Source organism: Oncorhynchus nerka, linkage group LG17 (assembly GCF_034236695.1).
Source record: "Oncorhynchus nerka isolate Pitt River linkage group LG17, Oner_Uvic_2.0, whole genome shotgun sequence".
Classification (NCBI taxonomy): Eukaryota; Metazoa; Chordata; class Actinopteri; order Salmoniformes; family Salmonidae; genus Oncorhynchus; species Oncorhynchus nerka.
In genome coordinates, this window is record NC_088412.1 from 769,833 (window position 1) to 785,287 (window position 15,455).

The following is a 15,455-nucleotide window of genomic DNA, read 5'->3' on the forward strand; positions in this document are numbered from 1 at the left end:
AAGTTACAGGGACTACACCCTTACACTCCGGACAAATATACAGGGACTACCCTGCTACACCTGTACACTGGGGACAAAGTTACAGGGACTACACCCTTACACTGGGGACAAAGATACAGGCACTGCACCCTTACACTGGGGACAAAGATACAGGGACTACACCCTTACACTGGTGAAAAAGATACAGGGACCACACCCTTACACTGGGGACAAAGTTACAGGGACCACACCCTTACACTGGGGACAAAGATACAGGGACTACACCCTTACACTGGGGAAAACGGTACAGGGACTACACCCTTACACTGGGGACAAAGATACAGGGACTACACCCTTACACTCGGGACATAGATACAGGGACTACCCTGCTACACCCTTACACTGGGGACAAAGATACAGGGACTACACCCTTACACTGGGGACAAAGATACAGGGACCACACCCTTACACTGGGGACAAAGCTACAGGGACCACACCCTTACACTGGGGACAAAGCTACAGGGACCACACCCTTACACTGGGGACAAAGATACAGGGACCACACCCTTACACTGGGGACAAAGATACAGGGACCACACCCTTACACTGGGGGAAAAGATACAGGGACTACACCCTTACACTGGGGACAAAGATACAGGGACTACACCCTTACACTGGGGACATAGATACAGGGACCACACCCTTACACTGGGGACAAAGATACAGGGACCACACCCTTACACTGGGGACAAAGATACAGGGACCACACCCTTACACTGGGGACAAAGATACAGGGACCACACCCTTACACTGGGGACAAAGATACAGGGACTACACCCTTACACCGGGGACAAAGATACAAGGACTACACCCTTACACTCGGGACATAGATACAGGGACTACCCTACTACACCTGTACACTGGGGACAAAGTTACAGGGACTACACCCTTACACTGGGGACAAAGATACAGGGACTACACCCTTACACTGGGGACAAAGATACAGGGACCACACCCTTACACTGGGGACAAAGATACAGGGACTACACCCTTACACTGGGGACAAAGATACAGGGACTACCCTGCTACACCCTTACACTGGTGAAAAAGATACAGGGACCACACCCTTACACTGGGGACAAAGATACAGGGACTACACCCTTACACTGGGGACAAAGTTACAGGGACTACACCCTTACACTCCGGACAAATATACAGGGACTACCCTGCTACATCTGTACACTGGGGACAAAGTTACAGGGACTACACCCTTACACTGGGGACAAAGATACAGGCACTACTCCCTTACACTGGGGACAAAGATACAGGGACCACACCCTTACACTGGGGACAAAGATACAGGGACTACACCCTTACACTGGTGAAAAAGATACAGGGACCACACCCTTACACTAGGGACAAAGATACAGGGACTACACCCTTACACTAGGGACAAAGACACAGGGACTACACCCTTACACTGGGGACAAAGACACAGGGACTACACCCTTACACTGGGGACAAAGATACAGGGACTACACCCTTACACTGGGGACAAAGATACAGGGACTACACCCTTACACTGGGGACAAAGATACAGGGACCACACCCTTACACTGGGGACAAAGATACAGGGACTACCCTGCTACACCTGTACACTGGGGACAAAGTTACAGGGACTACACCCTTACACTGGGGACAAAGATACAGGGACCACACCCTTACACTGGTGAAAAGATACAGGGACCACACCCTTACACTGGGGACAAAGATACAGGGACTACACCCTTACACTGGTGAAAAAGATACAGGGACCACACCCTTACACTAGGGACAAAGATACAGGGACTACACCCTTACACTAGGGACAAAGACACAGGGACTACACCCTTACACTGGGGACAAAGATACAGGGACCACACCCTTACACTCGGGACAAAGATACAGGGACTACCCTGCTACACCTGTACACTGGGGACAAAGTTACAGGGACTACACCCTTACACTGGGGACAAAGATACAGGGACTACACCCTTACACTGGGGACAAAGATACAGGGACTACACCCTTACACTGGGGACAAAGCTACAGGGACTACACCCTTACACGGGAGACAAAGATACAGGGACTACACCCTTACACTGGTGAAAAAGATACAGGGACTACACCCTTACACTGAGGACAAAGATAAAGGGACTACCCTGCAACACCCGTACGCTATGGAAAAAGTTACAGGGACTACACCCTTACACTGGGGCCAAAGATACAGGGACTACCATTCAACACCCCTACACTGGGCACAAAGATACAGGGACTACCCTGCTATACCCTTACACTGGGGACAAAGATACAGGGACTACACCCTTACACTGGGGACAAAGATACAGGGACTACCCTGCAACACCCGTACGCTATGGACAAAGTTACAGGGACTACACCCTTACACTCCGGACAAATATACAGGGACTACCCTGCTACACCTGTACACTGGGGACAAAGTTACAGGGACTACACCCTTACACTGGGGACAAAGATACAGGCACTGCACCCTTACACTGGGGACAAAGATACAGGGACTACACCCTTACACTGGTGAAAAAGATACAGGGACCACACCCTTACACTGGGGACAAAGTTACAGGGACCACACCCTTACACTGGGGACAAAGATACAGGGACTACACCCTTACACTGGGGAAAACGGTACAGGGACTACACCCTTACACTGGGGACAAAGATACAGGGACTACACCCTTACACTCGGGACATAGATACAGGGACTACCCTGCTACACCCTTACACTGGGGACAAAGCTACAGGGACCACACCCTTACACTGGGGGAAAAGATACAGGGACTACACCCTTACACTGGGGACAAAGATACAGGGACTACACCCTTACACTGGGGACAAAGATACAGGGACCACACCCTTACACTGGGGACAAAGCTACAGGGACCACACCCTTACACTGGGGACAAAGCTACAGGGACCACACCCTTACACTGGGGACAAAGATACAGGGACCACACCCTTACACTGGGGACAAAGATACAGGGACCACACCCTTACACTGGGGGAAAAGATACAGGGACTACACCCTTACACTGGGGACAAAGATACAGGGACTACACCCTTACACTGGGGACAAAGCTACAGGGACCACACCCTTACACTGGGGACAAAGATACAGGGACCACACCCTTACACTGGGGACAAAGATACAGGGACCACACCCTTACACTGGGGACAAAGATACAGGGACTACACCCTTACACTGGGGACAAAGATACAAGGACTACACCCTTACACTCGGGACATAGATACAGGGACTACCCTACTACACCTGTACACTGGGGACAAAGTTACAGGGACTACACCCTTACACTGGGGACAAAGATACAGGGACTACACCCTTACACTGGGGACAAAGATACAGGGACCACACCCTTACACTGGTGAAAAAGATACAGGGACCACACCCTTACACTGGGGACAAAGATACAGGGACTACACCCTTACACTGGGGACAAAGTTACAGGGACTACACCCTTACACTCCGGACAAATATACAGGGACTACCCTGCTACATCTGTACACTGGGGACAAAGTTACAGGGACTACACCCTTACACTGGGGACAAAGATACAGGCACTACTCCCTTACACTGGGGACAAAGATACAGGGACCACACCCTTACACTGGTGAAAAAGATACAGGGACCACACCCTTACACTAGGGACAAAGATACAGGGACTACACCCTTACACTAGGGACAAAGACACAGGGACTACACCCTTACACTGGGGACAAAGATACAGGGACTACACCCTTACACTGGGGACAAAGATACAGGGACTACACCCTTACACTGGGGACAAAGATACAGGGACCACACCCTTACACTGGGGACAAAGATACAGGGACTACACCCTTACACTCGGGACAAAGATACAGGGACTACCCTGCTACACCTGTACACTGGGGACAAAGTTACAGGGACTACACCCTTACACTGGGGACAAAGATACAGGGACTACACCCTTACACTGGGGACAAAGATACAAGGACTACACCCTTACACTGGAGACAAAGATACAGGGACTACACCCTTACACTGGGGACAAAGCTACAGGGACTTACACCGTTACACGGGAGACAAAGATACAGGGACTACACCCTTACACTGGGGACAAAGATACAGGGACTACACCCTTACACTGGTGAAAAAGATACAGGGACTACACCCTTACACTGGGGACAAGGATAAATGGTCTACCCTGCAACACCCGTACGCTATGGAAAAAGTTACAGGGACTACACCCTTACACTGGGGACAAAGATACAGGGACTACCATTCAACACCCGCACACTGGGCACAAAGATACAGGGACTACACCCTTACACTGGGGACAAAGATACAGGGACTACACCTTTACATTGGGGACAAAGATACAGGGACTACACCTTTACATTGGGGACAAAGATACAGGGACTACACCTTTACATTGGGGACAAAGATACAGGGACTACACCCTTACACTCGGGACAAAGATACAGGGACTACACCCTTACACTGGGGACAAAGCTACAGGGACTACACCCTTACACGGGAGACAAAGATACAGGGACTACACCCTTACACTGAGGACAAAGATACAGGGACTACACCCTTACACTGGGGACAAAGATACAGGGACTACGCCCTTACACTGGGGACAAAGATACAGGGACTACCATTCAACACCCGCACACTGGGCACAAAGATACAGGGACTACCCTGCTATACCCTTACACTGGGGACAAAGATACAGGGACTACACCCTTACACTGGGGACAAAGATACAGGGACTACCCTGCTACACCTGTACACTGGGGACAAAGTTACAGGGACTACACCCTTACACTGGGGACAAAGATACAGGCACTGCACCCTTACTCTGGGGACAAAGATACAGGGACTACACCCTTACACTGGTGAAAAAGATACAGGGACCACACCCTTACACTGGGGACAAAGATACAGGGACTACACCCTTACACTGGGGACAAAAATACAGGGACTACACCCTTACACTGGTGAAAAAGATACAGGGACCACACCCTTACACTGGGGACAAAGATACAGGGACTACCCTGCTACACCCTTACACTGGGGACAAAAATACAGGGACTACACCCTTACACTGGGGACAAAGATACAGGCACTGCACCCTTACTCTGGGGACAAAGATACAGGGACTACACCCTTACACTGGTGAAAAGATACAGGGACCACACCCTTACACTGGGGACAAAGATACAGGGACTACACCCTTACACTGGGGACAAAAATACAGGGACTACACCCTTACACTGGTGAAAAAGATACAGGGACCACACCCTTACACTGGGGACAAAGATACAGGGACTACCCTGCTACACCCTTACACTGGGGACAAAAATACAGGGACTACACCCTTACACTGGGGACAAAGATACAGGCACTGCACCCTTACTCTGGGGACAAAGATACAGGGACTACACCCTTACACTGGTGAAAAAGATACAGGGACCACACCCTTACACTGGGGACAAAGATACAGGGACTACACCCTTACACTGGGGACAAAAATACAGGGACTACACCCTTACACTGGTGAAAAAGATACAGGGACCACACCCTTACACTGGGGACAAAGATACAGGGACTACCCTGCTACACCCTTACACTGGGGACAAAAATACAGGGACTACACCCTTACACTGGGGACAAAGATACAGGGACCACACCCTTACACTGGGGATAAAGATACAGGGACTACACCCTTACACTGGGGACAAAGATACAGGGACTACACCCTTACACTGGGGACAAAGATACAGGGACTACACCCTTACACTGGGGACAAATATACAGGGACTACACCCTTACACTGGGGACAAAGATACAGGGACTACACCCTTACACTGGGGCCAGACTGTAAATATAGTGTCAGAGCTGTGGCTGTTGTTCACACTGTAGACAGTAAATACAGCTGTGGCTGTGGTTAGTAACAGACTGTCTATCTGCTGTGTTTCAGATGTCTTTGTGTTTGAGAAGCCCAGTCACAGTGACAGCATGGAGAGGGTACGCAGCGACTTTGCTATGGAAACAGACAAGGACGGACTGGTGGGTGTCCAATCAGTACGAGGCCCCTCCCACCACCCCCCCAATCCCCTCAACTTCTCCAGCAAGCTGGGCCACTGGAGCTCAGAGATCAGGTAAGGTCTGGTGTAAGGGCTGTGGTAAGGACTGTGACTAGTGTAATGGCTGGGTCTGGTGTAAGGGCTGTGATAAGGACTGGGCCTGGTGTAAGGGCTGTGGTAAGGACTGGGCCTAGTGTAATGGCTGGGTCTGGTGTAAGGGCTGTGGCTGTGGTAAGGGGTGGGTCTGGTGTAAGGGCTGTGATAAGGACTGGGCCTACTGTAAGAGCTGTGGTAAGGACTGGGCCTAGTGTAAGGGCTGAGTCTGGTGTATGGGCTGTGGTAAGGACTGAGTCTGGTGTAAGGGCTGAGTCGGGTGTATGGGCTGTGGTAAGGGCTGAGTCTGGTGTAAGGGCTGAGTCTGGTGTAAGGGCTGAGTCTGGTGTAAGGGCTGAGTCTGGTGTAAGGGCTGAGTCTGGTGTAAGGGCTGAGTCTGGTGTAAGGGCTGGGTCTGGTGTAAGGGCTGTGGCGGGTGTAAGGGCTGTGGTAAGGACTGGGCCTGGTGTAAGGGCTGTGATAAGGACTGGTCCTGGTGTAAGGGCTGTGATAAGGACTGGTCCTGGTGTAAGGGCTGTGGTAAGGACTGGGCCTAGTGTAAGGTCTGGGTCTGGTGTAAGGGCTGTGGTAAGGACTGGGTCTGGTGTATGGGGTGTGGCTATGGTAAGGACTGGGTCTGGTGTAAGGGCTGTGGTAAGGACTGGGTCTGGTGTAAGGGCTGTGGTAAGGACTGGGTCTGGTGTAAGGACTGGGTCTGGTGTAAGGGCTGTGGTAAGGACTGAGTCTGCTGTAAGGGCTGTGGTAAGGACTGGGTCTGGTGTAAGGACTGGGTCTGGTGTAAGGGCTGTGGTAAGGACTGAGTCTGCTGTAAGGGCTGTGGTAAGGACTGAGTCTGGTGTAAGTGGTGTGGCTGTGGTAAGGACTGGGTCTGGTTTAAGGGATGTGGTAAGGACTGGGTCTGGTGTAAGGGCTGTGGTAAGGACTGAGTCTGGTGTAAGGGGTGTGGCTGTGGTAAGCACTGGGTCTGGTGTAAGGGCTGTGGTAAGGACTAGGTCTGGTGTAAGGGGTGTGGCTGTGGTAAGGACTGGGTCTGGTGTAATGGCTGTGATAAGGACTGGGCCTAGTGTAAGGGCTGTGATAAGGACTGGGCCTAGTGTAAGGGCTGTGATAAGGACTGGGCCTAGTGTAAGGGCTGTGATAAGGACTGGGCCTAGTGTAACGGCTGTGGTAAGGACTGGGCCTAGTGTAACGGCTGTGGTAAGGACTGGGCCTAGTGTAATGGCTGTGGTAGGGACTGGGCCTAGTGTAATGGCTGTGGTAAGGACTGGGCCTAGTGTAAGGGCTGTGATAAGGACTGGGCCTAGTGTAAGGGCTGTGATAAGGACTGGGCCTAGTGTAAGGGCTGTGATAAGGACTGGGCCTAGTGTAAGGGCTGTGATAAGGACTGGGCCTAGTGTAAGGGCTGTGATAAGGACTGGGTCTAGTGTAAGGGCTGTGATAAGGACTGGGTCTAGTGTAATGGCTGTGGTAAGGACTGAGTCTGGTGTAAGGGCTGTGTCTGGTGTAAGGACTGGGTCTCGTGTATGGGGTGTGGCTATGGTAAGGACTGGGTCTGGTGTAAGGGCTGTGGTAAGGACTGGGTCTGGTGTAAGGGCTGTGGTAAGGGCTGTGTCTGGTGTAAGGACTGGGTCTGGTGTAAGGGCTGTGGTATGGACTGGGTCTGGTGTAAGGGCTGTGGTATGGACTGGGTCTGGTGTAAGGGCTGTGGTAAGGACTGGGTCTGGTGTAAGGGCTGTGGTAAGGACTGGGTCTGGTGTAAGGGATGTGGTAAGGACTGGGTCTAGTGTAATGGCTGGGTCTGGTGTAAGGGATGTGGTAAGGACTGGTTCTGGTGTAAGGGATGTGGTAAGGACTGGTCCTGGTGTAAGGGCTGTGGTAAGGACTGGGCCTAGTGTAAGGGCTGGGTCTGGTGTAAGGGCTGTGGTAAGGACTGGGTCTAGTGTAAGGGCTGTGATAAGGACTGGGCCTAGTGTAATGGCTGGGTCTGGTGTAAGGGCTGTGGTAAGGACTGGGTCTGGTGTAAGGGCTGTGGTAAGGACAGGTTCTAGTGTAAGGGCTGTGATAAGGACTGGGCCTAGTGTAAGGGTTGTGGTAAGGACTGGGCCTAGTGTAAGGGCTGTGGTAAGGACTGGGCCTAGTGTAAGGACTGTGCCTAGTGTAAGGGCTGTGGTAAGGACTGGGCCTAGTGTAAGAGCTGTGGTAAGGACTGGGCCTAGTGTAAGGGCTGTGGTAAGGACTGGGCCTAGTGTAAGGGCTGTGGTAAGGACTGGGCCTAGTGTAATGGCTGGGTCTGGTGTAAGGGCTGTGGTAAGGACTGAGTCTGGTGTAAGGGCTGTGGTGAGGACTGGGTCTGGTGTAAGGGCTGTGGTGAGGACTGGGTCTGGTGTAAGGGCTGTGGTGAGGACTGAGTCTGGTGTAAGGGCTGTGGTAAGGACTGGGTCTGGTGTAAGGGGTGTGGCTGTGGTAAGGACTGGGTCTGGTGTAAGGGCTGTGGTAAGGACTGGGTCTGGTGTAAGGGGTGTGGCTGTGGTAAGGACTGGGTCTGGTGTAAGGGCTGTGGTAAGGACTGAGTCTGGTGTAAGGGCTGTGGTAAGGACTGAGTCTGGTGTAAGGGCTGTGGTAAGGACTGAGTCTGGTGTAAGGGCTGTGGTAAGGACTGGGTCTGGTGTAAGGACTGCGTCTGGTGTAAGGGCTGTGGTAAGGACTGCGTCTGGTGTAAGGGCTGTGGTAAGGACTGAGTCTGGTGTAAGTGGTGTGTCTGTGGTAAGGACTGGGTCTGGTGTAATGGCTGTGGCTGTGGTAAGGACTGGGTCTGGTTTAAGGGCTGTGGTAAGGACTGAGTCTGGTGTAAGTGGTGTGTCTGTGGTAAGGACTGGGTCTGGTGTAATGGCTGTGGCTGTGGTAAGGACTGGGTCTGGTTTAAAGGCTGTGGTAAGGGCTGGGTCTGGTGTAAGGGCTGTGGTAAGGACTGGGTATGGTGTAAGGGCTGTGGTAAGGACTGGGTCTGGTGTAAGGGCTGTGGTAAGGACTGGGTCTGGTGTAAGGGCTGTGGTAAGGACTGGGTCTGGTGTAAGGGCTGTGGTAAGGACTGGGTCTGGTGTAAGGGCTGTGGTAAGGACTGGGTCTGGTGTAAGGGGTGTGGCTGTGGTAAGGACTGGGTCTGGTGTAAGGGCTGTGTTAAGGACTGAGTCTGGTGTAAGGACTGCGTCTGGTGTAAGGGCTGTGGTAAGGACTGAGTCTGGTGTAAGTGGTGTGTCTGTGGTAAGGACTGGGTCTGGTGTAATGGCTGGCTGTGGTAAGGACTGGGTCTGGTTTAAAGGCTGTGGTAAGGACTGGGTCTGGTGTAAGGGCTGTGGTAAGGACTGGGTCTGGTGTAAGGGCTGTGGTAAGGACTGGGTCTGGTGTAAGGGCTGTGGTAAGGACTGGGTCTGGTGTAAGGGCTGTGGTAAGGACTGGGTCTGGTGTAAGGGCTGTGGTAAGGACTGGGTCTGGTGTAAGGGCTGTGGTTAGGACTGGGTCTGGTGTAAGGGCTGTGGTTAGGACTGGGTCTGGTGTAAGGGCTGTGGTAAGGACTGGGTCTGGTGTAAGGGCTGTGGTAAGGACTGGGTCTGGTGTAAGGACTGCATCTGGTGTAAGGGCTGTGGTAAGGACTGGGTCTGGTGTAAGGGCTGTGGTTAGGACTGGGTCTGGTGTAAGGGCTGTGGTAAGGACTGGGTCTGGTGTAAGGGCTGGGTCTGGTGTAAGGGCTGTGGTAAGGACTGGGTCTGGTGTAAGGGCTGAGTCTGGTGTAAGGGCTGTGGTAAGGACTGGGTCTGGTGTAAGGGCTGTGGTAAGGACTGAGTCTGGTGTAAGGGCTGTGGTAAGGACTGGGTCTGGTGTAAGGGCTGTGGTAAGGTCTGGGGTAAGGGCTGTGGTAAGGTCTGGGGTAAGGGCTGTGGTAAGGACTGAGTCTGGTGTAAGGGCTGTGGTAAGGACTGAGTCTGGTGTAAGGGCTGTGGTAAGGACTGGGTCTGGTGTAAGGGCTGGGTCTGGTGTAAGGGCTGGGTCTGGTATAAGGGCTGGGTCTGGTATAAGGACTGTGGTAAGGACTGAGTCTGGTGTAAGGGCTGAGTCTGGTGTAAGGGCTGTGGTAAGGACTGAGTCTGGTGTAAGGGCTGTGGTAAGGACTGGGTCTGGTGTAAGGGCTGTGGTAAGGACTGAGTCTGGTATAAGGGCTGTGGTAAGGACTGGGTCTGGTGTAAGGGCTGTGGTAAGGTCTGGGGTAAGGGCTGTGGTAAGGACTGGGCCTAGTGTAAGGGCTGTGGTAAGGACTGGGTCTGGTGTAAGGGCTGGGTCTGGTGTAAGGGCTGGGTCTGGTATAAGGGCTGGGTCTGGTATAAGGACTGTGGTAAGGACTGAGTCTGGTGTAAGGGCTGTGTCTGGTGTAAGGACTGGGTCTGGTGTATGGGGTGTGGCTATGGTAAGGACTGGGTCTGGTGTAAGGGCTGTGGTAAGGACTGGGTCTGGTGTAAGGGCTGTGGTAAGGACTGGGTCTGGTGTAAGGGCTGTGTCTGGTGTAGGGGCTGTGTCTGGTGTAAGGGCTGTGGTAAGGACTGGGCCTAGTGTAATGGCTGGGTCTGGTGTAAGGGCTGTGATAAGGACTGGTCCTGGTGTAAGGGCTGTGATAAGGACTGGTCCTGGTGTAAGGGCTGTGGTAAGGACTGGGTCTGGTGTAAGGGCTGTGGTAAGGACTGAGTCTGGTGTAAGGGCTGAGTCTGGTGTAAGGGCTGTGGTAAGGACTGGGTCTGGTGTAAGGGCTGTGGTAAGGGCTGTGTCTGGTGTAAGGACTGGGTCTGGTGTAAGGGCTGTGGTATGGACTGGGTCTGGTGTAAGGGCTGTGGTAAGGTCTGGGTCTGGTGTAAGGGCTGTGGTAAGGACTGGGTCTGGTGTAAGGATGTGGTAAGGACTGGGTCTAGTGTAAGGGCTGTGGTAAGGACTGGGCCTAGTGTAATGGCTGGGTCTGGTGTAAGGGATGTGGTAAGGACTGGTTCTGGTGTAAGGGATGTGGTAAGGACTGGTCCTGGTGTAAGGGCTGTGGTAAGGACTGGGCCTAGTGTAAGGGCTGGGTCTGGTGTAAGGGCTGTGGTAAGGACTGGGTCTAGTGTAAGGGCTGTGATAAGGACTGGCCCTAGTGTAATGGCTGGGTCTGGTGTAAGGGCTGAGTCTGGTGTAAGGGCTGTGGTAAGGACTGGGTCTGGTGTAAGGGCTGTGGTAAGGACTGAGTCTGGTGTAAGGGCTGTGGTAAGGACTGGGTCTGGTGTAAGGGCTGTGGTAAGGACTGAGTCTGGTATAAGGGCTGTGGTAAGGACTGGGTCTGGTGTAAGGGCTGTGGTAAGGTCTGGGGTAAGGGCTGTGGTAAGGACTGGGCCTAGTGTAAGGGCTGTGGTAAGGACTGGGTCTGGTGTAAGGGCTGGGTCTGGTGTAAGGGCTGGGTCTGGTATAAGGGCTGGGTCTGGTATAAGGACTGTGGTAAGGACTGAGTCTGGTGTAAGGGCTGTGTCTGGTGTAAGGACTGGGTCTGGTGTATGGGGTGTGGCTATGGTAAGGACTGGGTCTGGTGTAAGGGCTGTGGTAAGGACTGGGTCTGGTGTAAGGGCTGTGGTAAGGACTGGGTCTGGTGTAAGGGCTGTGTCTGGTGTAGGGGCTGTGTCTGGTGTAAGGGCTGTGGTAAGGACTGGGCCTAGTGTAATGGCTGGGTCTGGTGTAAGGGCTGTGATAAGGACTGGTCCTGGTGTAAGGGCTGTGGTAAGGACTGGGTCTGGTGTAAGGGCTGTGGTAAGGACTGAGTCTGGTGTAAGGGCTGAGTCTGGTGTAAGGGCTGTGGTAAGGACTGGGTCTGGTGTAAGGGCTGTGGTAAGGGCTGTGTCTGGTGTAAGGACTGGGTCTGGTGTAAGGGCTGTGGTATGGACTGGGTCTGGTGTAAGGGCTGTGGTAAGGTCTGGGTCTGGTGTAAGGGCTGTGGTAAGGACTGGGTCTGGTGTAAGGGATGTGGTAAGGACTGGGTCTAGTGTAAGGGCTGTGGTAAGGACTGGGCCTAGTGTAATGGCTGGGTCTGGTGTAAGGGATGTGGTAAGGACTGGTTCTGGTGTAAGGGATGTGGTAAGGACTGGTCCTGGTGTAAGGGCTGTGGTAAGGACTGGGCCTAGTGTAAGGGCTGGGTCTGGTGTAAGGGCTGTGGTAAGGACTGGGTCTAGTGTAAGGGCTGTGATAAGGACTGGCCCTAGTGTAATGGCTGGGTCTGGTGTAAGGGCTGAGTCTGGTGTAAGGGCTGTGGTAAGGACTGGGTCTGGTGTAAGGGCTGTGGTAAGGACTGAGTCTGGTGTAAGGGCTGTGGTAAGGACAGGTTCTAGTGTAAGGGCTGTGATAAGGACTGGGCCTAGTGTAAGGGTTGTGGTAAGGACTGGGCCTAGTGCAAGGGCTGTGGTAAGGACTGGGCCTAGTGTAAGGACTGTGCCTAGTGTAAGGGCTGTGGTAAGGACTGGGCCTAGTGTAAGAGCTGTGGTAAGGACTGGGCCTAGTGTAAGGGCTGTGGTAAGGACTGGGCCTAGTGTAAGGGCTGTGATAAAGACTGGTCCTGGTGTAAGGGCTGGGATAAGGACTGGTCCTGGTGTAAGGGCTGTGATAAGGACAGGTTCTGTTGTAAGGGCTGTGATAAGGACTGGTTCTGGTGTAAGGGATGTGGTAAGGACTGGGTCTAGTGTAAGGGCTGTGGTAAGGACTGGGCCTAGTGTAATGGCTGGGTCTGGTGTAAGGGCTGTGATAAGGACTGGGCCTGGTGTAAGGGCTGTGGTAAGGACTGGGCCTAGTGTAAGGGCTGTGGTAAGGACTGGGCCTAGTGTAATGGCTGGGTCTGGTGTAAGGGCTGTGGTAAGGACTGAGTCTGGTGTAAGGGCTGTGGTGAGGACTGGGTCTGGTGTAAGGGCTGTGGTGAGGACTGGGTCTGGTGTAAGGGCTGTGGTGAGGACTGAGTCTGGTGTAAGGGCTGTGGTAAGGACTGGGTCTGGTGTAAGGGGTGTGGCTGTGGTAAGGACTGGGTCTGGTGTAAGGGCTGTGGTAAGGACTGGGTCTGGTGTAAGGGGTGTGGCTGTGGTAAGGACTGGGTCTGGTGTAAGGGCTGTGGTAAGGACTGAGTCTGGTGTAAGGGCTGTGGTAAGGACTGAGTCTGGTGTAAGGGCTGTGGTAAGGACTGGGTCTGGTGTAAGGGCTGTGGTAAGGACTGAGTCTGGTGTAAGGGCTGTGGTAAGGACTGAGTCTGGTGTAAGGGCTGTGGTAAGGACTGAGTCTGGTGTAAGGGCTGTGGTAAGGACTGCGTCTGGTGTAAGGGCTGTGGTAAGGACTGAGTCTGGTGTAAGTGGTGTGTCTGTGGTAAGGACTGGGTCTGGTGTAATGGCTGTGGCTGTGGTAAGGACTGGGTCTGGTTTAAGGGCTGTGGTAAGGACTGAGTCTGGTGTAAGTGGTGTGTCTGTGGTAAGGACTGGGTCTGGTGTAATGGCTGTGGCTGTGGTAAGGACTGGGTCTGGTTTAAAGGCTGTGGTAAGGACTGGGTCTGGTGTAAGGGCTGTGGTAAGGACTGGGTATGGTGTAAGGGCTGTGGTAAGGACTGGGTCTGGTGTAAGGGCTGTGGTAAGGACTGGGTCTGGTGTAAGGGCTGTGGTAAGGACTGGGTCTGGTGTAAGGGCTGTGGTAAGGACTGGGTCTGGTGTAAGGGCTGTGGTAAGGACTGGGTCTGGTGTAAGGGGTGTGGCTGTGGTAAGGACTGGGTCTGGTGTAAGGGCTGTGTTAAGGACTGAGTCTGGTGTAAGGGCTGTGGTAAGGACGGAGTCTGGTGTAAGGGCTGTGGTAAGGACGGTCTGGTGTAAGGACTGCGTCTGGTGTAAGGGCTGTGGTAAGGACTGAGTCTGGTGTAAGTGGTGTGTCTGTGGTAAGGACTGGGTCTGGTGTAATGGCTGTGGCTGTGGTAAGGACTGGGTCTGGTTTAAGGGCTGTGGTAAGGACTGGGTCTGGTGTAAGGGCTGTGGTAAGGACTGGGTCTGGTGTAAGGGCTGTGGTAAGGACTGGGTCTGGTGTAAGGGCTGTGGTAAGGACTGGGTCTGGTGTAAGGGCTGTGGTAAGGACTGGGTCTGGTGTAAGGGCAGTGGTAAGGACTGGGTCTGGTGTAAGGGCTGTGGTAAGGACTGGGTCTGGTGTAAGGGCTGTGGTAAGGACTGGGTCTGGTGTAAGGGCTGTGGTTAGGACTGGGTCTGGTTTAAAGGCTGTGGTAAGGACTGGGTCTGGTGTAAGTGGTGTGTCTGTGGTAAGGACTGGGTCTGGTGTAATGGCTGTGGTAAGGACTGGGTCTGGTGTAAGGGCTGTGGTAAGGACTGGGTCTGGTGTAAGGGCTGTGGTAAGGACTGGTTCTGGTGTAAGGGTCTGGTGTAAGGGCTGTGGTTAGGACTGGGTCTGGTTTAAAGGCTGTGGTAAGGACTGGGTCTGGTGTAAGTGGTGTGTCTGTGGTAAGGACTGGGTCTGGTGTAATGGCTGTGGTAAGGACTGGGTCTGGTTTAAAGGCTGTGGTAAGGACTGGGTCTGGTGTAAGGGCTGTGGTAAGGACTGGGTCTGTAAGGGCTGTAAGTAAGGCTGGGTCTGGTGTAAGGGCTGTGGTAAGGACTGGGTCTGGTGTAAGGGCTGTGGTAAGGACTGGGTCTGGTGTAAGGGCAGTGGTAAGGACTGGGTCTGGTGTAAGGGCTGTGGTAAGGACTGGGTCTGGTGTAAGGGCTGTGGTAAGGACTGGGTCTGGTGTAAGGGCTGTGGTTAGGACTGGGTCTGGTGTAAGGGCTGTGGTTATGGCTGGGTCTGGTGTAAGGGCTGTGGTAAGGACTGGGTCTGGTGTAAGGGCTGGGTCTGGTGTAAGGGCTGTGGTAAGGACTGGGTCTGGTGTAAGGACTGCGTCTGGTGTAAGGGCTGTGGTAAGGACTGGGTCTGGTGTAAGGGCTGTGGTTAGGACTGGGTCTGGTGTAAGGGCTGTGGTAAGGACTGGGTCTGGTGTAAGGGCTGGGTCTGGTGTAAGGGCTGTGGTAAGGACTGGGTCTGGTGTAAGGACTGCGTCTGGTGTAAGGGCTGTGGTAAGGACTGAGTCTGGTGTAAGGGCTGTGGTAAGGACTGGGTCTGGTGTAAGG

At 53.2% G+C, this 15,455-nt stretch overlaps 1 protein-coding gene across 1 annotated transcript in view; it reads left to right on the top strand.

Moving 5' to 3' along the window:
* The window catches only part of tbc1d2b (TBC1 domain family, member 2B), a 148,292-nt gene that overhangs the window by 17,218 nt on the left and 115,619 nt on the right, over window positions 1–15,455 (top strand). The window contains exon 3 of the mRNA XM_065002814.1: window positions 6,042–6,222. Coding sequence (XP_064858886.1) covers window positions 6,042–6,222 — 181 coding nt within the window. The remainder of the gene's footprint in view (window positions 1–6,041; window positions 6,223–15,455) is intronic.